The 26,058-nt window shown below is 53.4% G+C and overlaps 1 protein-coding gene across 2 annotated transcripts in view; it reads right to left on the minus strand.

Moving 5' to 3' along the window:
• The window catches only part of RYR1 (ryanodine receptor 1), a 152,994-nt gene that overhangs the window by 72,313 nt on the left and 54,623 nt on the right, over nucleotides 1–26,058 (minus strand). For both annotated transcript variants that reach the window (XM_064381346.1, XM_064381345.1), the window contains exons 34-60: nucleotides 24,607–25,219; nucleotides 21,653–21,922; nucleotides 20,822–21,022; nucleotides 20,359–20,470; nucleotides 18,130–18,276; nucleotides 16,204–16,477; nucleotides 14,453–14,567; nucleotides 14,235–14,367; nucleotides 13,826–13,920; nucleotides 11,556–11,691; nucleotides 11,089–11,275; nucleotides 10,895–11,003; nucleotides 10,263–10,383; nucleotides 10,003–10,172; nucleotides 8,275–8,495; nucleotides 8,093–8,183; nucleotides 6,713–6,853; nucleotides 6,161–6,324; nucleotides 5,997–6,075; nucleotides 5,432–5,521; nucleotides 4,773–4,913; nucleotides 4,335–4,409; nucleotides 4,165–4,240; nucleotides 3,746–3,869; nucleotides 2,996–3,111; nucleotides 933–1,000; nucleotides 718–839 (exon numbers count right to left, since the gene is read on the minus strand). In XM_064381346.1, the coding sequence (XP_064237416.1) occupies nucleotides 718–839; nucleotides 933–1,000; nucleotides 2,996–3,111; nucleotides 3,746–3,869; nucleotides 4,165–4,240; nucleotides 4,335–4,409; nucleotides 4,773–4,913; nucleotides 5,432–5,521; nucleotides 5,997–6,075; nucleotides 6,161–6,324; nucleotides 6,713–6,853; nucleotides 8,093–8,183; nucleotides 8,275–8,495; nucleotides 10,003–10,172; nucleotides 10,263–10,383; nucleotides 10,895–11,003; nucleotides 11,089–11,275; nucleotides 11,556–11,691; nucleotides 13,826–13,920; nucleotides 14,235–14,367; nucleotides 14,453–14,567; nucleotides 16,204–16,477; nucleotides 18,130–18,276; nucleotides 20,359–20,470; nucleotides 20,822–21,022; nucleotides 21,653–21,922; nucleotides 24,607–25,219 (4,191 nt within the window). The remainder of the gene's footprint in view (nucleotides 1–717; nucleotides 840–932; nucleotides 1,001–2,995; nucleotides 3,112–3,745; nucleotides 3,870–4,164; nucleotides 4,241–4,334; nucleotides 4,410–4,772; nucleotides 4,914–5,431; nucleotides 5,522–5,996; nucleotides 6,076–6,160; nucleotides 6,325–6,712; nucleotides 6,854–8,092; nucleotides 8,184–8,274; nucleotides 8,496–10,002; nucleotides 10,173–10,262; nucleotides 10,384–10,894; nucleotides 11,004–11,088; nucleotides 11,276–11,555; nucleotides 11,692–13,825; nucleotides 13,921–14,234; nucleotides 14,368–14,452; nucleotides 14,568–16,203; nucleotides 16,478–18,129; nucleotides 18,277–20,358; nucleotides 20,471–20,821; nucleotides 21,023–21,652; nucleotides 21,923–24,606; nucleotides 25,220–26,058) is intronic.

Below are 26,058 nucleotides of genomic sequence, written 5' to 3' on the forward strand. Positions count from 1 at the left end.
AAAAGGGCAGCGCGACCCAATTAGAGGAGGCAGGGACGGAGAAGATGGAGAGGAACTAGGAGGAGGCAGAATGATGGAGACAGGAGGGACGGGGAGGGGCAGACAGAAGGGCAAGCCGGAAAGGCGCGGGCAGTAACTGGGATGCTGGGGAGGTGTGGGACGGGTCAGCCTTTCTTCTTATTGTTTGTTTAGTTTTTTGAGACAGGGTCTTGCTCTGTCACCCAGGCTAGAGTGCAGTGGCGTGATCCCAGCTCACTGCAGCCTCCAGCTCCTAGGTTCAAGTGATCCTCCCACCTCAGCCTCCCAAGTAACTGGGACTACAGGCACGCCCCACCACGCCCAGCTCATTTTTGTATTTTTTGTAGAAATGGGGTCTCGGTACGCTGCCCAGGCTGGTCTCAGACTCCTGGATTCAAGTACTCTTCCCACACCAGCTTCCCAAAGTGTTGAAATTACAGGTGTGAACCACCATGTCTGGCCTTGAGTCTGTCTTCCTGACAGGGTGATCGATTTGTCCCGAGTCGCCTGAGAGTCCCACATCCTGGGAAACTCTTCACTTCTGGGCACACTCGGGTGGCTGGTCACCCTAGCCCTTCAATCGACTCTGCAGGAGACGGTCAGCACCCAGCACCCAGCAACCAGGACAGAGCCTCTACGGGCGAAGGATTACAATCCAGTGAGGTCAGGGGGCTGGGGCTGGGGTCACAGGCGGCCCACCTGGTGATCATTTCCTTCTCCTTGTTTGAGGCGTGGCCACCACTGCCCAGCACTTTGGCCGGAGTGGACAGGAAATAGAGGCAGTGGTTGGTGAAGTACTGGTTGATCAAAGGCAACAGGATCTGGGGATGGTGGGGAGGAGATGAAGGGTCCAGTGAGGGGTGGAGAGCCCATGCAGTCCCTGGCTCCCTCCAGCTTCTGAGCCCCCCTCTCACCTTGGCAAAGAATTTAATCTCCTGTTCATGTGGGGACTTTTCCACTCTCCCACTGCTGACCACAGCCTCTGTAGGGAGGGCAAACAGGGTTCACGGTGGGTTCAAGGCTGGGGAACCCAGGGTGTTCTGAGGGGCAGGACACTGGGAGCAGAGTTGGAAAATGAGGGAAAAATTATTGGCATAAAGTCATCTGTGTTGGCTGTGAGATATGAGATAAACATTTCCCCTACCTTTCATCTGATTCCCCTAACTCCCCCACTTTTTTATTTTGAGATGGAGTTTCACTCTTGTCTCCCAGGCTGAAGTGCAATGGCACCATCTTGGCTCACTGCATCCTCTGCCTCCTGGGTTCAAGCGATTCTCCTGCCTCAGCCTCCCAAGTAGTTGGGATTACAGGTGTGCACAACCACACTCAGCTAAGTTTTGTATTTTTAGTACATAGTTTCACCATGTTGTCCAGGCTGGTCTCAAACTGCTGACTTCAGGTGATCCATCCACCTTGTCTTCCCAAAGTGCTTTCCCCCAACTCCTTGATCAAACCCTTCCTGAAGCTGACAACTCCTTGATCAAACCCTTCCTGAAGCTGTAAATGGGGAGAACAAACTGGAACGGGTTAAGGTCATGGACCATGCCCTTCCTCACCCACCACAAGTGTTTTTCATTCTGAACTTGAATACCTGGCACTGAGTTAATCTGCAATAAATGAATGAATGAACCAAATGAAACAAGAAGTCAATGTAAACAAATTAGACTTAACTTTAAAATGAAAATCAATTTCAAACAATAACAACGGTGATAGTAACTGATATTATTAAAATACTAATGCTGGCTCCAATTATAAACACTTGCTATGTCCTCGGCACTGAGAGACACGTCATCCTTGCACAGTCTCCTTACAACTTGGATGTCTGTGCAGTTGGTTGCCCGCCCCCGTTTTTCAGATGAAGAAATGGAGGTGAAGTAACTAGCCCCAGGTCACCCGGTAAGTGACAGAACCATGGCTAGTATGGTGAACATATGCCCGTGTCACGGGTGAGGAAACAGGTCTAGAGAGGGAAGGGAATTGTGAAGGGGGTGTGCAGCATGAAGCTCAGCAGGCGGGCTTTGAGGTGAGACGTAGCAGCGAATCCTGCTCTGCCACTCACCTGGAGGGAATATGGGGGTTCCTGGGGGTAACTCTCAAGGGGAATGCTGGGGTTCTCTAAAGGAAACTGGAGGGGAATGTAGGGCCTAGCTGTGATTCTTAGTGGCCTATAAGAGGCATTGGGGGCATCCCAACAGTCTCAGCCTTCAAAGTAGATTCTGAAATCTGCCCAATTCTCATCCCTTTTGGCTCTTGTCCCCACCCCAGTCAAGCCAGAGGGCTCCTGTGAACATCAGAATTACGGATCACGTCCTTCCTCAGCTCAGCCACCTCCCCCAAGATCCACCTCACTTCAGGTAAAAGTCAAAGTCCTCATCACAGCTTGCAAAGCCCTGCATGAATCTGCCCCAGTCACCTCTGTGACCCGTTCATCTCACTGTCCCCCTCGAGACTCTGCTTCAGCCACAGAGCATCCTGATACTCATGCCAGGGACCTCTCAGGGCCTTTGCACTCGCTGTTCCTTTGCCTGCGAGGAACAGATGTCCCCCAGAGGTCCACACAGCTCCTCCCTCACCTCCTTCATGGCTTGCCTCGATGTCATATTCTCATCAAAGTCCTCCCCAAACACCCTATTTAAAATTACAACTGGCTCCACACTCCCAATCCCCTCTATCTGGCTCTACTGTTTTCTTCTTCCCATAAGGCTAATCACCTTCTAACACTAAGGGATTTAGTTATTTATGACACCAATTGCCTGAATCCAACACAAGAGTAGTTGCAGGAGAGCAGGAGTCACTGTCATCTTCACTGCTGTACCCCAGCAACTAGAACAGTATCTAGAGGCACCCAGTAGAGGCTCGATAAACATCAGATAAGGGGAGGACGGATGAGTGCATGAAGGGGTGTCCTAGGTGAGTCTGGTCTGCAGAACTGGTATCTGCAGGTGGGGCGGGCATAAGGGGGGGACATTCTCCATACCCAGGTGGGCAATGAACTCCTGAGAAATGTCCATCCAGCGCAGTAGCTGCTGCAGGAAGCCAAAGGCAAACCGTTTTTCAATGGAAGACGAGTCCAGTTCCATGTCCTTAAGGCCTCTGCATGGAGATGTGGAGAGACTAATCAGCCCAGATGCAGGCCCTACCGTTTCCCACCCTTTTCAGGTCCGCCTCTGCTCCTGCTGGCCCTGTCTCTACCAGCTTTGGCTTCACCCCAGGTTGGGGCTCCACTCTGAGCTCCCTATGCCCCACCCCGCTTAACTTCCTCCTCTCTCTGGTCCCGCCTCTGATCCCCAGGCCCCGCCCCTCTCAGCCTCCTCCTCTTTGGCCCCACCTCTGTTCCCCGGGCTCCACCCTTTTCAGCTTTCTCTTCTCTTTGGTCCCGCCTCCACTCAGTACCAGCCTCCGTCAGTCTCCTCCATTCTCTGGCCCTGCCTCTGCTCCCTGGACCCTGCCCTTCTCGGCCTCCCCTCCTCTCTGGTCCCGCCTCTGCCCCCTAGTCCCCGCCCCTCTTTGCCTCCTCCCCTCTCTGGCCCCGCCTCTATTCTACAAGCTCCGCCCCTCTCAGACTCCTCCCCATCTGGCCCCGCCTCTGCGTCCAGGCTCCACTCCCTTAGCTCCGCCCCTCTGTTTCCATTTAAGCTCCCCGGACCCAGCCCCTCTCGGCTCCATCCCTCTCTGGCCTCGCCAGGTTCAGTCCGCTGCTCTTCCGCTGGGGTCCCATCCCTCGTGCCTTGTAACCGCGTAGCCGTTCATCTGCAGGAATTTCAGCAGCTCCTGGGCCTTCTCTCGGTCTCGGGCCTTCTCTTTGGCCGTGAGCGTGTCATAGGGGACCAGCAGGGGGTGGGTCCCACCGCCTGGGGAGGCAAAGACCAGAAATCAGGGCTCTGGGGAAGGCCCAGGCTACTCTCACTGAAGTGGTTCCTGCAGTGCCTGGCATGCGTAATTATCGTAATAAAGATGAAGACACAAATAAGGGAAACATTGCTTGTTGGTGCTCATCTCATTCTCCCCACGACCCCACGGTGGTAAACGCTGTTATTATTCCCATCTACAGATGGAGAAACCGAGTTTCAGGGGACGTGAAGGCAATCAGCAAAGCCACACGGTGAAGCCACGGGGGTCGCGTGGGGGTGGCATGGGCACCCTCACCTTTGGCTTCCAGCTCCTGCTTCTTCTTCCGTCCCCACGTGTTGTGGTAATTTTCCGCCAGTTGTTCTGCCATGGCCTGGGAGTAGATGCAGAGTCAAGGGCTAGATTCAGAGGATGCCAGCCCCTACCAAAAACACCCCATGCCCCCCCAAAAGGATCAGGCCTCTCACCTGCAGCTCTCGAGACAGGGTAACTGCGCTAAGGTCGGGGGGCTGGGGGTTGTAGCCTTCTCGAGGATCGTAGGTCTGAGAGGACGAGAGGAAGATGGGAGGTGGGCTGACAGGCTAGCAGGAAGCCCAACACAGCTCCTCCCCAGGCCCCACTAGCCTGTTCTACCCCTCCGCCCTCCCCTGGCTCAAGACCTCGTGTCCTCTCAAGGTCTGTCTCTAAACCACCCCATCCTTCTCTCCTCTGCCCTTTGCAATTCTTTAGACCCCTGCCCTCTTCTTTCCCAGTTCTCAGGTTTCTGCACCCCTCTCTGGCCCCACCTACTTCCCTTGGCTCCTCTCCTCTCCACCCTGTCTGGCCATGCCCTCCCCTGGCCACGCCCCTTGTTCTAGGCCCTCCCCACCTCGTGCCCCTGCCCTCCCCCCAGGCCCGGCCTTCACCTGGGCACTTTGTGATATCTTCCGTGTTTTTTTCTTTTCCGTCTTCTCCTCCTCACCCTCCCTGGCCTTCTCTATTGTCCATTCCCAGGCAATCATGGCCTTCAGGGACTCCTTGATGGGCCAGCGGTAAATCTCTTTGTCCTGGGGTGGACAGGAGGGTGGGGAGTTGGTGGAATGGGGCGAGAGGGTGGTGGAGGAAGGACCCCAAAGGACCACATGGCTAGGCAGTGGTCCAGTCTGGATTTGAACTCAAGTCTCTTACCTGTTCTGTAACAGAGTCTCCCAAACCCTTGGGTTTGGGAGGCTCTGTATCTCTTTATCCCATTAGATACATGTGTATCTGTTTATCCCATTAGATACAAGAGTCTCCTTATCCCATTAGATACACATGTATCTCCTTATCCCATTAGATACATGAGTCTCCTTATCCCATTAGATACACAGTTTCTGAGAAGTCTAATTACAGCCAAGGAATCAAACTCACTCTCTTGGATTCTACCCACTCTACCGTTTCAGAGAAGGCAAAGTCCATGAATGGGGAGACCCATCCCACAGATCCACCTAGATGCAAATCTGTGAAGCTGCCTCACTCCTCCCCAAACCCTCAAATTTGGGGGTTTCATTTTGACCCCCAATGCTGGGCCCCAAGGCTTGGTCACCTTCTCTGAAAAGGTCTTGTAGGGCCTCAGCATGGGGTGGGTCTTCAGCTCCTCGTCTATGTTCTCTCCATAGGACCAGTTGTTCTGGATCTAGAGATGGAGAGGAGGCAGGGGGAGGTGGAGGCAGGGGGAGGTGGAGTTGGAGGCAGGGGGAGGGGGAGGGGGAGGCAGGGGGAGGGGGAGGTGGAGGCAGGGGGAGGTGGAGGCAGGGGGAGGTGGAGTTGGAGGCAGGGGGAGGGGGAGGGGGAGGCAGGGGAGGGGGAGGGGGAGGCAGGGGGAGGGGGAGGTGCAGGCAGGGGGAGGGGGAGGCAGGGGGAGGAGGAGGGGGAGGTAGGGGGAGGGGGAGGCAGGGGGAGGGGGAGGCAGCTGCCTGGGGACACAGAGGGGGACCCTGGGGGAACCGAGGACAGAGTATCTTGGGGGATCCCAGAACAAGGTAAGGGTCCTAGGGAAGTTGTGGTGGGGACTCAGGGAGGTCTGGGACCTCAAGGAAGAATGGGGCTCAGAGGGTGGAGGGAAGCTGGAGTCTTGAGCGTTTCTGGGATAGGAGGACCCTGAGGCCAACCTTGTCGAAGGCCCACTTCTCATGTGTATACTCCGCAAACTTGTTAATGAAGGAGTCCAGCTTCTCCGGGATGATCACACTGTTGGGGGCATAGGGCAGCAGATGTTGGGGCTGGGATTCCCTCCACCTCTGAAATCTTCCTGTCTCCCAGCCCCAGGCCTCACTTGAGGGTCTCCACAGGCCGGGGATCGAAGTTGCCTTCAGCATCCACTGTGGCCTTTTTCTCCGCCTTAGATGAGTATGAGGCGTCCACGTAGTCAGGAGGCAGAGCCCCGGCAATGGCGCACAGGCAAGGCATGGCCATGCGGTACAGCTCCGGGTCGTATTTCTGGGAAAGCCAGGCGGAGTAGTGGTAGGAGGTCCTTACAAGCCTCACTGAGCCCCAGGACCTCAAACTCACACATTGCAATCATCAACCCTCCTCCCTGGGTCCCCAAACCTGAATTATGGTCCCTCTCCTTGAAAACCAAATCTCGGACCCAACTGTATGCTTAAATCACCCCCATTTTGCCCCTCTCCAAGCTCCCAAACTAGAGGCCACCCTCACTTCCATAACCTCCACACTGAAGCCTCAACCCATAGGTTCTCCTAGATCCAAATATGCAGAACCCTCTCCACCTTGAACCCCCCAAAACTGGGGGATTTCACTCTGGATCCCCAATTTTGGGCCCCAAACCCTCCACAGAGCCCCGTTTTGGGCTCTCTGCTGCCCAGACCTTATGGGCCAGAGAGTCAAAGATGCCCCAGAAGAGTTTCCGCGTGAGGTGCAGCTCTTCCTCCGAGGTGACCCCGAAGTTGGCCCAGCCTGTGGGTAGGCAGTAATACTTCCAGCAACGCTCATAGTGGTTGGTGAGGAGCTGGGTGGAAGAGTGAGACACGTGAATGAGGGGGGACACCAGCGGACGCCAGGCAGACGAAGGCCCAGAGAGACACAGGCATGCCAGTGTTTTTTAATTCTGAAGGAGGTGGGGGTTATGCAAATTATATGCTAATAGGGAAGAAGTGGTATGTTTATTGAGGAGTGGTCATAGACAGCTTAGTATGCAAATTTAGCGTTCTTAATTTAGAATCGAGATGGGCATTAAACAGCTGGTTGTGTCTGGTGTTGCTTTACACAAATAAGTATGCTAATATTAATCCAAGGGTGCGTAGTGAGCAAATGGGCATATGGATGCAGCGATCTGTGTTTATGCAAATTAACATGCCAAATAGAAACACAGGCTGCACCCCATGCAAATATATGGTAATTGGGAAGATGGCCTCCACTATCCAAAATGCAAATTTTTTTTTTTTTTTTTTTGAGGTAGAGTCTCATTCTGTTGCCCAGGCTGGAGTACAGTTGTATGATCTCGGCTCACTGCAACCTCCGCCTCTGGGTTCAAGCATTTCTCTGCCTCAGCCTCCTGAGTAGCTGGGATTACAGGCACGTGCCACCACACCCAGTTAATTTTTGTATTTTTAGTAGACATGGGGTTTCACCATGTTGGTCAGGCTGGTCTCGAACTCCTGACCTCAAGTGATCCTCCCACCTTGGCCTCCCAAAATGCTGGGATTACAGGCGTGAGCTACCGTGCCCGGCTAAAATGCAAATTTGAAATAGGAGCTGATTTCAATGTATTATGCAAAATAGTCAAGATATCTGAGTTGGGGTATCTCTTTATGCAAATTAGCATGCAAATTTAAAAATAAGACAGTGTGCAAATATTCAGAATAGCTGTGGTAATGTTTATTCAAATAAATGCACTCATTTGAATCGTGGAAGTCTGGTGGCCCAGGTATGCAAATAAACACACTAATTAGGGAAAGTGGTGTGCTCCATGCAAATATATGCTAATTGAAGTGGGGGGCTGGCTCACTGTTAGGCAAATTAAATGCTAATTAGGGAATGCTAGAGGCATCAATGAAGCAAAGTGAATGTCCTAGGAATTGTAGTATGCAAATAAGGACGCTAAGAGGTTTCTGTGGGGACACCGCCCTAACTAGTGCAGGTTAATTGGGCTGGGCAGTGCCGACACGAATGAGCCCTACAGTCGGAGCGCAGAGCAAACCAGTGGGTGCAGCCTGGAAACGAGCCGCTAACGAGCGCCTGCCCTCACCTTGAGTGGCATCTTGGCGAACTCATTGAGGATGGGCACGTCGAACACCAGGCGCCGCAGCAGGTGCTGCAGCATGGACGGGCGGATGTACCTGCGGGACCGTGCGCAGGATGGTGGAACCTCCCCTCCAGGCCTGCTCTGCGCCCCACCCCCTCCCCGCCCTGTAGCCCACCCCACTCCACCTGCAGAGCGCCATGAGGCAGTCCTCGATGACGTCGCGCTGCGCCTTGGTGAGTGAGCGACCCCGGGACAGGCGGTACACCGTGTGCAGCATGGAGTCCACCATGATGGCGCGGTGTTCCGTGCCCGCAAAAAGCGGCGCGCACTTGGTGATGAGCGGCAGCACGGCCAGGCACAGGTAGCGGTTCAGCGCCAGCGCCATCTCGGTGGTGCTGAAAGTGGCCTAGGGTGCAGAGTGAGGACATCAGGCCCACTGCACACCCCTGGGACTGCTCTGACACCTGCCCTGAACGACTCTGGACAAAGGATCCAGGCTCTGATCACTCCCCCAAAACCCGCTCCTCCCAATCTCTACCACCCTCCTCCCACCCTATGCTCACACCCCTATGCCCACAGCCCTCACTCCATTACTTATTACTTTGGACTATGCAAAATTTCAAACACACACGAGTTCAGGCACTGGTGGATGAGATTAATGAATCCCATTACAGATTTGGCCCTTCTGTAAATATATATGGTCTGCAAGCTTATTTCCTCTCTAACCCTCACCTTTCTTCCTGTAATATATTCTTTTTCTTTTGTTAGAGACAGGGGTCTCTGTCTCCCAGACTGGAGTGCACAGGTGCAATCATAGCTCACTGCAGCCTCGAACGCCTGGGCTCAAGTGATCTCCTGCCTCAGCCTCCCTAGTAGCTTGAACTACAGGCACGCACCACCATGCCTGGCTAATTTTTTTTTTTTTTTAAGACAGGGTCTCGCTCTGTCGCCCAGACTGGAATGCAGCAGTGCAGTCACGGTTCACTGCAGCCTCAATGTCTGTGCCCCAAGTGATTCTCCCATATCAGCCTTTTTAGTGTGCACCACCACACTGGGCTAATATTTACAATTTTTTGTAGAGACAGGGTCTCTCCATGTTGCCCAGGCTGGTCTCGAACTCCTGGCCTCAAGTGATCCTCCCACCTTGGCCTCCCCAAGCGATTACAGGGGTGAGCCACCATGCCTAGCCCTAGTTCTCTTAAACACTCTTTAGGAAGGCTTCTGTCCTCGGCTGAAACTGCTCATCCCGGTTTCCAGTGACCTTGACTTTGCTAAATCGGTGGCCACTTCTCCGTGCTCCTAGTCCTTGCTCTGCCACCTTCCGTTATTGCTGTTGCTGTCCCGAGTCTATATGTCTACAGTGCTACACCAACACTGCGAACAATGATTTCTTTTTTTTTTTTTTGAGACGGAGTCTCACTCTGTCACCCAGGCTGGAGTGTAGTGGCACGATCTTGGCTCACTGCAACCTCCGCCTCCTGGGTTGGAGTGATTCTCCTGCCTCAGCCTCCCGAGTAGCTGGGATTACAGGCGCATGCCGCCACACCCGGCTAATTTTTGTATTTTTAGTAGAGGCAGGGTTTCACCATGTTAGTTAGGCTGGTCTTGAACTCCTGACCTTGTGATCTGCCTGCCTCGGCCTCCCAAAGTGCTGGGATTACAGGCATGAGCCACCGAGCCCGGCCTTGAACGATGATTTCTTATAACTGGAGGTCGTGGAGATTCCTACTCATCCTCCATCGGAATTCAGAGTGTTTCTTGGTTTTTGTTTTCTATCTTGATGACGGTGTTGGGGATTATGATATGTCCACAATCCCAAGAGAAACAAAAGCAGCTGCTGCTGCTCTACCGTGACCATCTCCTGTCCCTCTGTGGAGGCGGGGAGTGTGGCCAGGCTGGGCGGGGCTGCTCACCGTGTCCAGCGAGGCGGCCGCCCTCATGTCGGGCAGGAACCCCACGTCCAGCACGTGCAGTAAGAAGTCCTGGTTCTCGATGCCGTACACACGGTCCAGGAAGAGCACCATGGACGCCTTGTGGTCCGGCACAAAGGATGCCGACATCTTTGGCTGCACCAGAGCCCCATCTGCAGGGAGGGCGGGTTCAGGGATGCCCTTCAGACCCAGCGTCTCCCTCCCCACTATCACTCCTTTGCCAAGTCCCATCCCCTCTGCACCTTTGCCCAGGGTGGGGATCTGCAGTGGGAGGCTGATGATGCCCACGAGGTCCTCCAAGGGCACGAGGGAGCGGAGGATGGCGCGGATCCGCAGGGCTTCACCCTTGCCGGCTTGGATCAGCTGGGGAATGAGGGGAGGGTGAGGGGCACTCATCAGGTGCCGGTGTCCCACTCAGTGGCTGCTCCACTCTCTCCCTTACAACACAAGATGGTAGAGCTGGCCTCTTTCTAGGGGGCTGTCTAGAGTTTCCAGCCCTTGTTCCTCTGCCTGTGCAGCCTGAACCCTCTCCTTGTACCCCTCAATCCCCATCCTGACCCCTTTGCCTGTGCCCCCCCACTCCAGGCCTGACCTCTCTCCCTGTACCCCTACATCCCCATCCTGACCCCTCTCTGTGTGCCCCACCATCCCGGCCCCGACCCCTCTCCCTGTGCTCCCCATCCCAGCCCTGGCCATTCACTGGACTGGGAGACCAGGGCCTGGGGTGTCTTGGTCACTGTTGTGTCCCCAGCATTGCTAGTCCAGGACCACCCACATATGGGAGCTCACTCAAGGCCACCAAGTGCCTGCATGAGGCGTTCAAGGCTGCTGTGCCTGCCCTCCCTCCCCATCCCGCCCTGCCTCGGGGTCTCACATGCATCTCTGGTGCACAGCGTCCCAGCAGGTCGATCAAGGCGGCATAGAAGGACATGATGGCGTGTCCCAGGTGCACCCGGTTTTCTTCAGGCGGCTCCTCACCAAAGCTGCAGGGAAGGTGGGTGGGTGGGGGAGGCAGCCAGGGGCCGGGGAGGGCGGGGTGCCGTATCGAGGAGGGGCCGGGAGACTCACTGCTCACGCCGCCGGTCCCTGCGGATGCCTGGGCCATCCCTCGCAGGGTCCTCGGAGATTCGGATGGCCTCTTCAATGGCGGCCAGCAGCCCTGAGCCACCCTCACCCCGCAGGGCGGGTCCGAAGCACTCGGGCTTCCGGATGAGCAGCCGCACCACCACATTGGCATTCTCCTCCACACTCTCACCTGTACTCCCGCGTGGGGACGGGGGGTCTCATGAGCCGCCATCAGAGACCTCCCCATGCTACCCCAGGACCCAACACCTCCAGGGGTAACACCAGGCCCCTGCCAGCCCCAAGACCCAACACTTCCAGGGGTAACACCAGGCCCTGCCAGCCCCAGGACCCAGCACTTCCAGGGGTAACACAGCCCCAGACCCGCTGGAAGGGATCCCTGCCTGGACTCCACCTGTGGGGTGACCTGTGACCCCACACTTCCCGCCCTGCCACTGCCACCCCCTCCTCACCGTTGACAAAGACAGCGAAGCGCAGGAAGTCCAGGTAGCGCTCTCCACCGCAGGGGTTCCAGCCAATGTCTGGGTACCCTTTGGCCACAAGCATGGGGCAGCTTTGGAGGCCACAGCCTGCCAGGTAGGACACGACCTGGGGGGAGGAGGGGGCCAGTTAGAGACCAGACCCAAGCCACCGGCCTCCTGGGCTCAGCCCTCTGCCCTGCCCTGTGGGTCCTCGGTCCAGTTCAGCTCTGATCCCTCGGCCAATTAGCCCTGGTCCTGTCAGAAGCGTGTGAACTACAGCGACTCCATCTTGAACAAGGTTTGGGTAAAATGAGGCTGAGACCTACTGAGCTGTGTTCCTAGACAGTTGAGGCATTCTAAGTCACTGAGTGAGATGGGAGGTTGGCACAAGTTACAGGTCATAAAGACTTTGCTGATAAAACAGGTAGCAGTAAAGAAACCGGCTGAATCCCACCAAAACCAAGATGGTGACGAGAGCGACCTCTGGAGGTCCTCACTGCTACACTCCCACCAGCGCCACGACAGTTGACAAATGCCTTGGCAACATCAGGAAGTTACCCTTCATGGTCCAGAAAGGGCAGGCATGTCTAGCATATCATCAAAAAATAACCATGAAAATGGGTAACCAGCAGCCCTCGGGGCTGCTCTGTCTGTCGAGTGGCCGTCCTTTCATTCCTTTACTTTCCTAATAAACTTGCTTTCACTTTATGGACTCGCCTGAATTCTTTCTTGCACGAGATCCAAGAACCTTCTCTTGGGGCCTAGATCCAGACTCCTTTCCTGTAACGGTCCTGTCCCACCTCGTCTCCCACCCGGACCATGACACCAGCCTCCTCCCTATGCTCCCGTCCTTCTGCCTTCACCTCCCTCTGTTCCCCGCACCCAGCCAGAGAGACCCTGAGAACACCTGAGTCAGGTGACATCTCTCCTCTGCTCAGCAGCCTCCTCTCAGGGTAAAAGCCAGAGTCCTTGCTGTGACCCATGAGATGCCATATGACCCGCCTGTCACCTCCTGCCCTCACCCTCACTGCCTCTGCTCCAGCCACAGCCGTCTCTCTGCTGTTCCTCCACCTCATGTGGTTCCCTCCTGCCTTGGGGACTTTGCACGTGCTGTTCCTGCTGCCTGGAATGCTCTTCCCCACGATGTCCACCTGACCCCTCACCTTCCTTCAGAGCTTTACACAAATGCCACTTTCTCAATGAGGCTTTCTCTGATCACTTTTTTTTTTAAGGGGTTTCGTTCTGTCCCTCAGGTGAAGTGCAGTGGCATGATCATAGCTCACGGCAGCCTCGGCCTCCCAGGCTCTATCAAATCCTCCCACCTTCGCCTCCTGAGTAGCTGGAACTACAGGTGCGTGCCATTATATCCACCTAATTTTTGTATTTTTTGTAGAGACAAGGTCTCTCTATGTTGCCCAGGCTGGTCTTAAACTCCTGGGCTCAAGTGATCCTCCTGCCTCGGCCTCCCAAAGTGCTGGGATTACAGACATGAGCCACTCTGCCTGGCTGGACAGGGATTTTTGACTGATGTATTGCTACTGTTTTGTACAGGTCCTGCCATATGGTAAGTGAACACCACATATTTGTTGAATAATAATGTAACAGCAGCTTACTGTTAGGCTCCTTTACAAATGCTTTCCTGGATTAACTCATTTCATCCTCAGAATTACTCCATGAAGTCATTTCTATTACTACATTCATTGTACAGATGAGGCAACAGGGGTCCGGAGACTCTAAGTCACTTATTCAAGGCCACACAGCCAGGGAGTGAGGGGAGCAGAAGCAAAGTTGCTGCATTCTGGAGCCCACGCGCTTCACTACTGTACACAGAAGTGGAAGCTCAGAGGGCCAAGAAATGTGCCAAGGCCACATAGCGAGCAAGCCTAGAGTGTGGGTCTGCCCTAAGCCCGGAAGCATGGAGTGCGGACCTGATCCCGGCCAGGAAGGTAAGAGTGCGGACCTGCGCCCGGCCAGGAAGCATGGAGTGCGGACCTTCCCCCGGCCCGGAAGCATGGAGTGCGGACCTGCCGCCGGCCCGGAAGCATGGAGTGCGGACCTGCCCCCGGCCCGGAAGCTAGAGTGCGGACCTGCCCCCGGCCCCGAAGCTTCCCATGAATGAGCAACTGGATCTCCTCCTGGTTGGGCACTGGACAATCCAGAATTGCCCCCAAGAATGAGTTCAGAATCAGCAGGTGTCCCAAGCAGCCGTGTGGCGCCCGATCTCCTCCCTCAGGCCCAGGGCCCAGCCCTGCCCTCCGCACCTTTTCCAGGTCCTGCTCCTGCAATGCCAAGGCCAGCTCATTGTTGTCAATGACGGAGGCAGCGGCGACGTCCAGGGGTGTGGAGCCTTGCATGCCTGTGGGGGCGAGAGGTGGTAAGAAAGTCTCACTCCTCCTGGAAGCCCTCCCTGACCACTCTTTTTCCAACCTGGATCAGATGCCTCCTCTGGTCTGTACTTCCTTCATCCAAGCCCTGACCACTCTGGGCTGTCACTACTGGGGTCACTATTCTGTCCCCAGCATTACTCATTACAGGGCCAGAGCCATGGTTGAGAGGGAGTGTTTGTTGAATGACTGAATGAGCGAGTAAGCTGGTAGGGAGTGGGGCAGGCCTGGACGGGGTGCCAGGAGTGGGTTCTGGGGGACAGCCCCTGAGCACAGGGGTTCTCACCCAGGCCGATGCCGCTGTTCTCCAGCAGGTAGCTCAGGTGGTCAAACATGGAGCGCTGGTTCTGCCGGCTGATGCGGCAGAAATAGCAGAGGAAGCGGCAGCAGCTTGTCACCATCTTGGGGAAGCGGATCTCCTAGGACAGGCAGGGTGGGCCAGTGGTCAGGGCCTGCCCTCTATGGACCGCTCCCCTGAGCTCCCCAGTGCCTCTGGGCCCTCACCTTGGACTCGCCGCCCCCAAGGACGTTGACCATGACTTCCATGACTGTCTCATGCATGCCCAGTGCCCTCATCAGGTTCGGGTGTTGGTAGAAGACTTTGTTGTTCATGATGTTCCTGTAGACAGGCAGAGTGCGTGGAGTCACCAGGGGCCATGTGGGGCCAAGTCCAGGGAGTCCACAGCCACCTCTGTGACAGCAGTTGGCATTCTTGGCCCTCTCACTCTGTGCCTGGCACCACCCCCTTTACAGATCTGAACTCAGTTCCTTCAGCTGGCTGGGCGCAGTGGCTCACGCCTGTAATCCCAACACTTTGGGAGGCCAAGGCCGGAGGATCACTTGAGGTCAGGAGGTCGAGATCAGCCTGGCCAACATGGTGAAACCCCGTTTCTAGTAAAAATACAAAAGTTAGCCGGGCATGGTGGCGCACGCCCATAATCCCAGCTGCATGGGAGGCTGAGGTGGGAGAATCGCTTGAACCTGGTAGGTGGAGGTTGCAGTGAGCAGTGATTGTGTCACTGCACTCCAGGCTGGGCAACAGAGCAAGACTCCATCTCAAACAAACAAACAAACAAACAAACAACAATAGTTCCTACAGCCACTGTGGGAGGAAGGGTCCCTGTTTCACTGATAGGGAGACTGAGGCATGCACCCAAGGCGGGTGCCCCTAGGGTGTAGATCTTTGCCGTGTTGCCTTTTATCAAATGTCATCCCAGCATGGTGGCTCACACCTTGTAATTCCAGCCCTTTGGAAGGCTGAGGCGGGAGGATCACTTGAGCCCAGGAGTTCAAGAGCAGCCTGGGCAACATAGCAAGACCCTGCCTCTACAAAATATTTACAAATAGGCTGGGCATGGTGGCATGTGTCTGCAGTCCCAGCTACTCAGGAGGCTGAGGCAGGAGGATCGCTTGAGCCCAGGAAGTTGAGGCTGTAGTGAGCTATGATGGGGCCACTGCACACCAGCCTGGGCAACAGAGTGAGACCCTGTCTCAAAAACACCTAGAAACGGCCTGGGCATGCAGTAGGTGCTTAATAAATGTTTACTGCATGAATGAGACACATTTGACACTGAGTGCTCAATACTACTACCATGATGATTATTATTCACATGAGCTCACTGAAGCCACAGTACAACCCTTTTGGACAGGCTTGGCTCTGCCCCGTTTTATAGATGAAGAAACTGACGCTCAAAAAGAGTAAACCTCAGCTGGGCGTGGTGGCTCATGCCTCTAATCCCAGCACTTTGGGTGGCCGAGGTGGATGGATCACCTGAGTTAGCCATTCGAGACCAGCCTGACCATCACGGTGAAACCCTGTCTCTACTAAATACAAAAAATTAGCCAGGCATGGTGGTGTGTGCCTGGAATCCCAGCTACTCGGGAGGCTGAGACAGGAGAATCGCTTGAACCTGGGAGGTAGAGGTTGCAGTGAGCTGAGATCGCGCCATTACATTCCAGCCTGGGTGGCAGAGGGAGACTCTGTTACTTACACACACACACACACACACACACACACACACACACACGCGCGCGCGAAGGTAAATGTCGTGCTGAGAGTCACACAGTAAGCGGAGCTGCTACTGCTGAGGCTGGAGAGGTAAGGGAAGGAGACATTACCCAGGGAGGTGGGCTAGCAGCCGGGAGATGGAGCAGATCGGCCAGAGGCTCGGCCGGAAGTCGGGGAAGTTACGGTATCCTGAGGGCCTCCATTACCCATGGGGGTAAGCAGAGAAAGGGGCAGGGCAGCTTCTCACCCGATGCTCTGGATCATGAGGTTCTCCTCCTGGGGGCCCATCTGCACGATGAGCAGTGAGCGGATCTGGCCCAGGCACTCGAGCAGGCTCATGGTGTCTTCCACGGAGGACGGCGAGATGGTGTACGCCCGCGGCAGGGCACGCAGCAGCTCACCCAGCCCGTCGTACTGCCGGTGCAGGAGGCTGAACATGGCCCGCACCAGCTCGGGGCTCTGCACAAAGTCCTCCTGGGCCCAGCGCACCACCATGTGGGACACCAGCTCCTGCAGGGACCCTGGGAAGGAGACAGCACAAGGCTTGGAGTGCTGTCAGGGCAGGTCAGCATGCTGGGCCTTGGGCCAGAACTATGTGGAAGGGGCCCCCGTTCCAGTTTTCCCAGTAACTAACCACCCCCATCCCCCACCTGCCAGGAGCAGGCAGATTCTAGCAGATTTTTTTCTTTGTTTTTGAGACAGTGTCTTGTTCTGTTGCCCAGGCTGGGGTGCAGCGGCGCAATCACAGCTCACTGCAGCCTCAGACTCCTGGGCTCAAGTGATCCTCCTACTCTGGCCTCCCAAAGGGCTAGGATTATAGGTGTGAGCCCCTATGCCCAGCCTGGCAGACTTTTTTCTATTCCCCCAAGAATCTCTTTGTTCTGTTTGCCCTAATATCCAGACCACAAGGGCATCCTAAAAATTTCAAGGGGAATAATTAATTGTACAACTGCAAGATACCAGAGCCGACCAGAAGCACTTCTCCATGCACCTTTGAAAGCCCATGTCACCATCCTGTTTGTTCTATAAAAATACTGTGGATTTGGCCGGGTGTGGTGGCTCAGGCCTGTAATCCGAGCACTTCGGGAGGCCGAGGTGGGTGGATCACCTGAGGTCAGGAGTTTGAGACCAGCCTGGCCAACATGGTGAAACCCTGTCTCTACTAAAAATACAAAAACTAGCCAGGCATGGCGGTGTGTGCCTGTAATCCCAGCTACTCGAGAGGCTGAGGCAGGAGAATCATTTGAACCCGGGAGGCGGAGGTTGCAGTGAGCCAAGATTGCACCACTGCACTCTAGCCAGGGCAACTCAGCAAGACATTGCCTCAAAAAAAAAAAAAAAAAAAAAAAAATTTAAAAATCTAAACTTTCTAAACAGGGGCTTTGACTTTCCCCCTCAGTTTATTTCCCAGCCCTGGTAAGAGTGCCTGGCTGAGTTGGGCCCATAAAAGTTTCCTAAATGTTGCAGGATAAAACCTGTAGCAACGTCAGGAACTCTGTCCTTGTTAGATACGGCTAATAAGCAGTTTGCAAAATAACACAATGGCCCAACATTCATCACAACTGCTTGTCTAGTCCCTCAGCGTGGTAATCGTCTCATCAAGAGAGAAAAGAGAAGCTGCCAGGCCGCAGAAGGCACAGTGGTTCAGGGGTGCCGCCATCTCTGGGTTAGAGGTTTGCCACTAAGCTGGTAGGCTGTGTCACCCTGGTCCCAACACACACGTTCTGCAGCCCCTATCTTTGGGCCTAACCTCCAGCATGCCTTTTTTTTTTTTTTTAGACAGAGTTTCGCTCTGTCACCCAGACTGGAGTGCAGTGGCACAATCTGGGCTCGCTGCAACCCTCACCTCCAGGGTTCAAGCCATTCTTGTGCCTCAGCCTCCAAGTAGCTGGGAGTACAGGTGTGCACTGCCATGCCCGGCTAATGTTCGTATTTTTAGTGGAGAAGGGGTTTCACCATGTTGGCCAGGCTGGTCTTGAACTCCTGACCTCAAGTGATCCGCCCACCTTAGCCTCCCAAAGTGCTGGGATTACAGGCGTGAGCCACCCCACTGCACCTGCTTCCAGTTTGCCTCCTTTCTCATGAGCCTGCTGCTCTTCCCTCTCCCTTCTGCCTCTCTATCCCTCCCTTGCATCTGTCCTCATGCCCTCTCCCCGGTGACCCCAGTCCTCACGGGGCTTGCTCTCTTCAGCTGGCTGCCCCTCCTCAGTTTTCTCCTCCTTCTTCTTCACCAGCCGCACTTTCTCCAACAGGCTCATGAGGCGGCTGCTCAGGGTGACCTCTTCCTCTGGCTCCTCCTCCTCGCCCTCCAGCTGAATTCCTGGAAGTGGTCAAGCAGGGGGAAATGTCATTCATCAGTTTGCTTATTCACCTGCTCACACACTCACTTCTTCATTTGTGCATATTTGCATTCATGGAGTTTTTAATTTCATTTCCTTTTTTTTGAGACAGTGTCTTGCTCTTTTGCCCAGGCTGGAGGGCAGTGGCGTGATCTCAGCTCACTGCAACCTCTGCCTCCTAGGTTTAAGCCATCCCCCTACCTCAGCCTTCTGAGTAGCTGGAACTACAGGTGTGTGCCACCATGCCCTGTTAATTTTGTATTTTTTTTTTTTTTTTTTTTTTTTTTAGAGATGGGGGTCTTGCCATGTTGCCGAGGCTGGTTTTGAACTCCTGAGCTCAAGCAATCCTCCCACCCCAGCCTCCCACAGTGCTGGGATTACAGGCATGAGCCACCACCCCTGCTTCATTTACTTCTTTATATGTTCATGTCTTTGTTCATTTATTCCTTCTATGAAACATTTGTCTTTTAAATCAACCTTGCAAATATGTCCAAAGAACTAAAGGAAACTATGTCTGAAGAATTAAAAGAAGTGTGATAGTAGTGACTCACCCAGTAGTGAATACTAATAAAAAGGCGGATTGTTAAAATATAGAAATTCTGGAGTTGAAAAATAAAGTAACTGAAATAAAAAATTACTAGAGGGGATTCAACAGCATATTTGAGCTGGTAGGAGAAATAGTCAGTGAACTTGAAGGTAGGACATAGAGATTGTCTAGCCTGAAGAACAGAAAAGCAAAAGAACAAAGAAAAATGGGCTAGTGTGGCGGCCCACACTTGTAATCCCAGCGCTTTGGGAGACCCAGGCATACAAATTGCTTGAGCCCAGGAGTTCAAGACCAGCCTGGGCAATGCGGCAAAACCCTGACTCTACAAAAAACTTTTAAAATTATCCGGGTGTGGTAGCACACACCTGTTGTCCCAGCTTCTCAGGAGGCTAAGGTAGGAAGATGGTTTGAGCCCAGGAGGCAGAGGACGCAGTGAGCTGAGATTGTGCCCCTGCACTCCAGCCTTGGTGACAAGTGAGACTGTCTCCAAAAAAAAAAAAAAAAATGAAACAGAGCCAGGCACAGTGGCTCATGCCTGCAATCCCAGCACTTTGGGAGGGTGAGGCAGGTAGATCACGAGGTCAGGAGTTCAAGGCCAGCTTGACCAAGATGGTGAAACCCCGTCTCTACTAAAAATATAAAAATTAGCCGGGTGTGGTGGCGGATGCCTGTAATCCCAGCTACTTGGGAGGCTGAGGCAAAGAATTGCTTGAACCTGGGAGGCGGAGGTTGCAGCGAGCTGAGATCACGCCACTGCGCTCCAGCCTGGGTAACAAAGCAAGACTGTCTCAAAAAAAAGAAAAGAACAAAGCAAAATAAAAGCAAATCTCACAGACCTGTGGGATGCCATCAAGTGTACCAATATGTGCATAATGAGAGTCCCAGAGGAAGAGGAAAGGGCAGAAAAATATTTGAATAAATAATTGTCAAAAATGTTCCAACTTTGATAAAAAAAAAAAATCATATATTCAAGAAACTCAACAAACTTCCAGTAGGATAAATTCAAAGAGCTCTACACCTAGGCGTATCGTACTAAACTGTTGAAAGGCAAAGACAAAGAGAAAATCTTAAAAGTCAGCCAGGGAAAAATAATTCATCATGTACAAGGGAATCGCAGTAAGACTATCAGCTGACCTGTCATCATCAGAAACTACGGAGGTCATTCATCTGTCCTTCCACCCAGCCAGCCACGTCTCCACCCAATTCTCAACCATCCGTCCGTCCTTCTCTTCATCCATCCATCTTTCCAGCCAGCCATTTTCACCCGCTTCTTCTATTCATCAACTGACATACCCATTCATTTATCTGCTTATAGCCATCCACCCAAAGACCCATATAAACATATCCTTCCACGTATCATCTAACTGTTCACTAATATATTCATTCATTCATTCAACCAATAGTTCCATTGCACCAATACTGTGGAGGGTTAAGGTCAGGAAATCTTAGGGAAACTTCTGGAGGGGTCTCAAGAGAAAGTTGGCACTGGGAGGACTCTCTGATACCCCTTCCTTACCACAGTGTGCCAGCAGGTCTTGATGGAAGTCAAGCAAATCCTGCCGAATCTCTTCAGGGAGAGGACAGTCTTCCTCATCTGCACCATCTTTGAAATGCAGGAGCATATTGATCTAGGGGAAGGTCAAAAGTTAGAATGAGGGTCTGAGATCCCAAAGCAGGAACTCCGAGATCAGAGATAGATGATTGATTACATAGATGTAATCGTAAGTGTGCGTCTAAGGTCATGAGTGGAAGTGTGAGTTAATGAAGACTACTTGGGATACTAGGGCCAGAGGTCTGAAAGGAGTCAGGGTCAGTGTGGGGTGACTCAGAGGTCAGTCGGGTTCAGAAGGTAGGAGATAAATGTATAATTAGGGGTCAAGCATGCGTTTAGAGGTTGAAGGCCCTCAGTGATAAGAGTTGGGAGATGTTGAGGTTAGGGTTTAGACAGTGAGAGCGGCCAGCGTCAGAGGTCAGGTGACCTGTTCCTGGGGCGGGGAGCGGAACTCGCGGGTACGTCTTGCAGTCTCCGCTGCGGTCATGCTGAAGGCTTTCATGAGGAGGCCGTAGCGGCCCCGCTGGTTGTCCTGAAGCCTGTCCACATAGCGCTCTGCAAAGGCTGCCAGGGACTCCACACGGTGCTGCAGCTCTTGGTCACAGAAATACTCCAGCAGGTGGCACATCTGTGGAAGGACAGCCGTGCGGGAGGAAAGGTGGAGGTGAGACCATCAGGACTTCTTGAAACTTCTCTTGCTTCCTCTCCCCTCTCCATGGCCCTGCCCTCCATGGTCCAGCCACCATCATTTGCTGCCCGGAACCTTAAGCCTGCCTTCATTGGGTGTGGTGGCTCACACCTGTAATCCCAACACTTTGGGAGGCCAAGGTGGGTGGATCACCTGAGGTCAGGAGTTCGAGACCAGCCTGGCCAACATGGCGAAACCCCGTCTCTACTAAAAATACAAAAATTGGCAGGCATGGTGGCTCATGCCTGTGATCCCAGCTACTCAGGAAGCTAAGGTAGGAGAATTGCTTGAACCCAGAAGGCGGAGGTTGCAGTAAGCGAAGATCACACCACTGTACTCTAGCCTGGGTGACAGAGCAAAATTCTGTCTCAAAAAAAAAAAAGCCTGCCTTCTCCACGGTCTCATCTCCATGGAAAACAGAGAGATCTTTCCAAGGCAGCATCGCTCCCTGCCGCATGCATTTCCACAGCTCCCCACTGCCTGAGGGAGAGGTCCAGGCTTGCACCCCACCTACCCTCTGTCTCCCAGCCCAGATGGATGGAGGCTGAAAAGCAGGAAGCAGCAGCCCACCTGTAACTTCACAGACTCCGGCAACTTCATCTGGAGCAGTCCCTCCTCCAAGCCTTCTTCTTTTTCTCCTTCTGCTGCCTCCTCTTCCTCTTTTTCCTCATCTTCCTTCTCTTGTGCCGCTTCCTCCTCATCCTCCTCCTTCTCCTCCTCATCCTCTTCTTCCTCCTCTTCCTCCTCTTCCTCCTCCTCCTCTTCTTCCTCAGTGAAGACTTCAGGTTCAATCATCTTCAAGATCTGTTTCACATCCTCATCGCCAAAGATGCCCATCACCTACAGGACAAAGTCTGGATTCTTCACTGTGTCCTGCAAGGCCTCCATCGTCAGGCCCTGGCCTCACTCTCCAGACATGCTCCTCCTGCACATACCAGTCATTCCTGCACTGGCTGATCCGATTCCTCCCACAGCAGGAATGGCATCCCCCGCCTTGCCGTCCACCCTCCTTAAGATCCACCCAGGTCCATACCCTGTGTCCCATCCACATAGCCCAGACCACAGAGCCAAATATGAGTGGCCTCTCCCATCACAGGTGAGTGTCCTTTCTCCCAAGCCTAAGCATACGCTGTGTCCTCTGGCCCAGGACACACCCTACACCTGCATAGCTCCCAGCATACACCAGCTCTTGGTCAACACGATAAAGATGCTAACACATGAGGCAGGTCGCAGTGGCTCACACCTGTAATCCCAGCACTTTGGGAGGCAACGGTGGGTGGATCACTTGAGGTCAGGAGTTAGAGACCAGCCTGGCCAAAATGGTGAAACCCCGTCTCCATAAAAATAAAAAATAAAAAAAAAATTTAGCTGAGTGTGGTGGTGCATGCCTGTAGTCCCAGCTGCTTGGGAGGCTGAGGCAGGAGAATCGCTTGAACCAGGGAGGCAGAGGTTGAAGTGAGCTGAGATTATGTCAATGCACTCCAGCCTGGGCAACAGAGGGAGAGTCCGTCTCAAAAAAAATTTTTTTTAACAAGATGCTAACACAAGGAAGTAAAGAGGGAGTAGATGAAAGGGAAGAAGAGTGAGGGGGAGAGAGATGGATGAATGGAGGGAGGCCTGGATGGCTGGCTGGATGAGTCGAGAGTTGGAATGGTAGAGGTTTGAAGGAAAGATGAATGAATAAGTGGATGATGATGGAAAGATGAAGGAAATGGTGGAGGAAGAGATGATGGGCAGATGGATGAGAGAAGGATAAATGATGTATAGGTAGGTGGGTAGGTGGTGGATGGGGTAATAGATGCATGAGCAAGTAAATGAATATGTGGCTAAATAGATAAATTAGTGAATAGCCATGAGGGCAGGGGAGATGGCTGGCCACATGGCTGTATAGGCTTGTGTATAAAAAGTTGGGTCCAGGTATGGTGGTTCAGACCTGTAATCCCAGTACTTTGGGAGGCTGAGGCAGGATGACCACTTGAGCCCAGGAATTGGAGACTGCAGCGAGCTACCATTATGCCACCACATTCTAGCCCGGGCATGACCCTGCTCTCACAAAATAAAATTAAATTAAAAATAGTAAATAAAAACAAAATTAGGTTGAGCAGAGTGTCTCATGCCTGTAATCCCAACACCGGGAGGCCAAGGTGGGAGAACTGCTTGAGCTCAGGGGTTCAAGACCAGCTTGGGTAACATAGTGAGACTCCACCTCTACAAAAAATTTAAAAATTAGCTGGGCATGGTGGTGCACACCTGTAGTCCCAGCTATTCAGGAGGCTGAGGTAAAAGGATTGCTTAAGCCCAGGAGGTTGAGGCTACAGTGAGCCATTATGGTGCCATTGCACTCCAGCCTGGGTGACAGAGCGAGACCCTGTCTCAAAAACAAACAAACAAACAAAACAAAAAAGATGGATATATAAATGAATAGTTAGATGGGTATAAGAATGAAAGGGTACATGATACAGGGATGGATAGAAGAATAGGGAATGGGGATATGGACAGGTGTGGATGGCTACATGGACTTGTGGGTAGGTGGATGGGTGTACATACACATGAATGGAGAGATGGGTAGGTGGGAGATGGAGGACAGATGGATCTGTTGATGGAGGTATGGATGGATGCATAGGTGGGAGGAGATGATTACTGGACCTATGGAAGGAAAGATAGATTAATACATAAACGAATAGGTGGATAGGTGAACAGATAGAATGGTAGATGGACTGCTATATGAATGAATGAAAGAATGGATGGGCAAATAGATGGATAGATGGGTACATGAATGAATGAATGGATGGATGGATGGAGTGGGTGGAGAACAGAAGGATAGAGAGGCAGATGTACTTGTTGATGGCAAGATGATCTATATACATGAATGGATAGGATGAATGAGTGGATGGAAAGGTGGGTGGAGGACTGATGGATTGATGGATGGATGAATGATGGTTGGTTGGATAGATGTACAGGAAGAAAGGAGGAGAGATGAATAAACATAGTTAACAGGTGAGCAGATGGAGGGAAAGGTGAATGAAGGATAGGGAGATAGTGGAAGGATACATAGGTGGATGGAGGCTGGGCGCAGTGGCTCACATCTGATCTGTAATCCCAGCACTTTGGGAGGCCGAGGTGTAGGATCCCGAGGTCAGGAGTTTGAGACCAGCTTGGCCAACATGATAAAAGCACGTCTCTACTAAAAACACAAAAATTAGCCAGGTGTGGTGGGACATACCTGTAATCCCAGCTACTCGGGAGGCTGAGGCTGGAGAATTGCTTGAACCCAGGAGGCGGCGGTTGCAGTGAGCTGAGATAGCACCACTGCACTCCAGCCTGGGCAACAGAGTGAGACTCCCTCTCAAAAAATATATAATAATAATAATAATAATAATAATAAAAAGAAAGGTGCATGCACGTATAGAGGAGGGAATGAATGGGTGGTTGGATGCATAAATGGAGGAGGATTGATGCATGTATCTTTGGAGTTTTGGGAATGTGGAAGAACAGGACAGAGGGAAGCAGGAGGAAGCCATTACCAGCAGGGTGGACACGAGCTTGAGCACAGGCACAAACTGGAACTCCACGGAGCCCCCGACGGGGTCGCGTGCGTGCTGCCCACCGTCGCGCACCGCCTCCCCCAGCATCCTCAGTGCCTTGTCCCGCAGGGCCTCCAGTGGTATGGCAGGGCTGAGGCGGGCCGGGGCCTCTGCTGCCCCAGCAGCTGGCAGGGCGGCCACGAAACAGGGGGGTGAGAAATGATGCGGGGGCCTCAGCGAGGTGGTGACTCCAACGCCCGGCAGGCCGTGCCGGGGATGACCATTTTCTGTGCTCCTTCCAGGAGGGAACAGTGTGATGGCGCGGGTCTCAGGCGTGAGCGGCACGATGTATTCAGAGAGCATGGAGCGGCGGCTGCGGCAGGCACTTTCGAGGTGGATGCTGATGAGGAGGTCGTAGTAGCCTGCGCGCAATGGGCCTGGCAGCCGCGCGTCCTCTAGGGTGTGCAGCAGCTGAGCCTGGTCCACGTGGCTGCACAGAGCATGTGCCACACGATTGTTGCCCAGGGCGCACACAGCGCGGTAGAGGCGAAGGGTGTGCGAGTGGAAGCGCTGCAGGTCCAGGCGCTCCGACAGCTCCAGGATGTCCATGCACCTGCAGCAGAGGGGGAAACACAGACAGAGACAGACGAATGAGCCTCATGCATGCGTCCAGCCACCATCTCTTCCTCCATCGTTATCCACCCATTCATTCATCTCTCCTTCAAACCCCTACCATTCCATCTATCAATTCATCCATCGTGGGAGAAGGTAGGAGACAGAGACACAGAACCCAGAGAGGCAGAGACGCTTAGATGAGTGTTCATAGCTGCAGCAGGGAGTCCCAGTGGCCTCCTAGCTTCGGGTTCTGTGAGGGCCATGAAGCTGGGTCTAGGAGTCTTTCAATGGTTCTAGAAGTCCCTCAGGGATCTGGGGGCCCCTGGGATACCTCTGGGGTCCCTTGGGTGGTCTGGGACTTTGTAAGAGTCTGAGAGTCCACGTAGAGCATCTGATGTCCCCGAGATGTGTTTGGGCCCCCGGCAGGTCTGAGTACACTGAGTGCGATTAGAATGTAAACTCCAAGGGCAGGACGTTTCCGCCTGTTTTGTTTTTGCTGTTGTTTGTAATATTTCCAGCACCTAAAACTACACCTAGCACATAGTAAAGTGCTCAGGGTTTTTGTTTGTTTGCTTTGAGACAGAGTTTTGCTCTTGTTGCCCAGTCCGGAGTACAATGGCTCGATCTTGGCTCACCACATCCTCCGCCCCCTAGGTTCAAGCAGTTATCCTACCTCAGCCTCCCTTGTAGCTGGAATTACAGGCATGTGCCACCAAGCCCAGCGAATTTTTGTGGCTAATTTGTGTGTGTGTGTGTGTGTGCGTATTTTTAGTAGAGATGGGGTTTCACCACGTTGGTTAGGCTGGTCTCAAACTCCTGACCTCAGGTGATCTGCCC

This window comes from Aotus nancymaae, unplaced genomic scaffold (assembly GCF_030222135.1).
Source record: "Aotus nancymaae isolate 86718 unplaced genomic scaffold, 86718_ANA_hifiasm-v0.15.2.pri h1tg000028l, whole genome shotgun sequence".
Lineage (NCBI taxonomy): Eukaryota > Metazoa > Chordata > Mammalia > Primates > Aotidae > Aotus > Aotus nancymaae.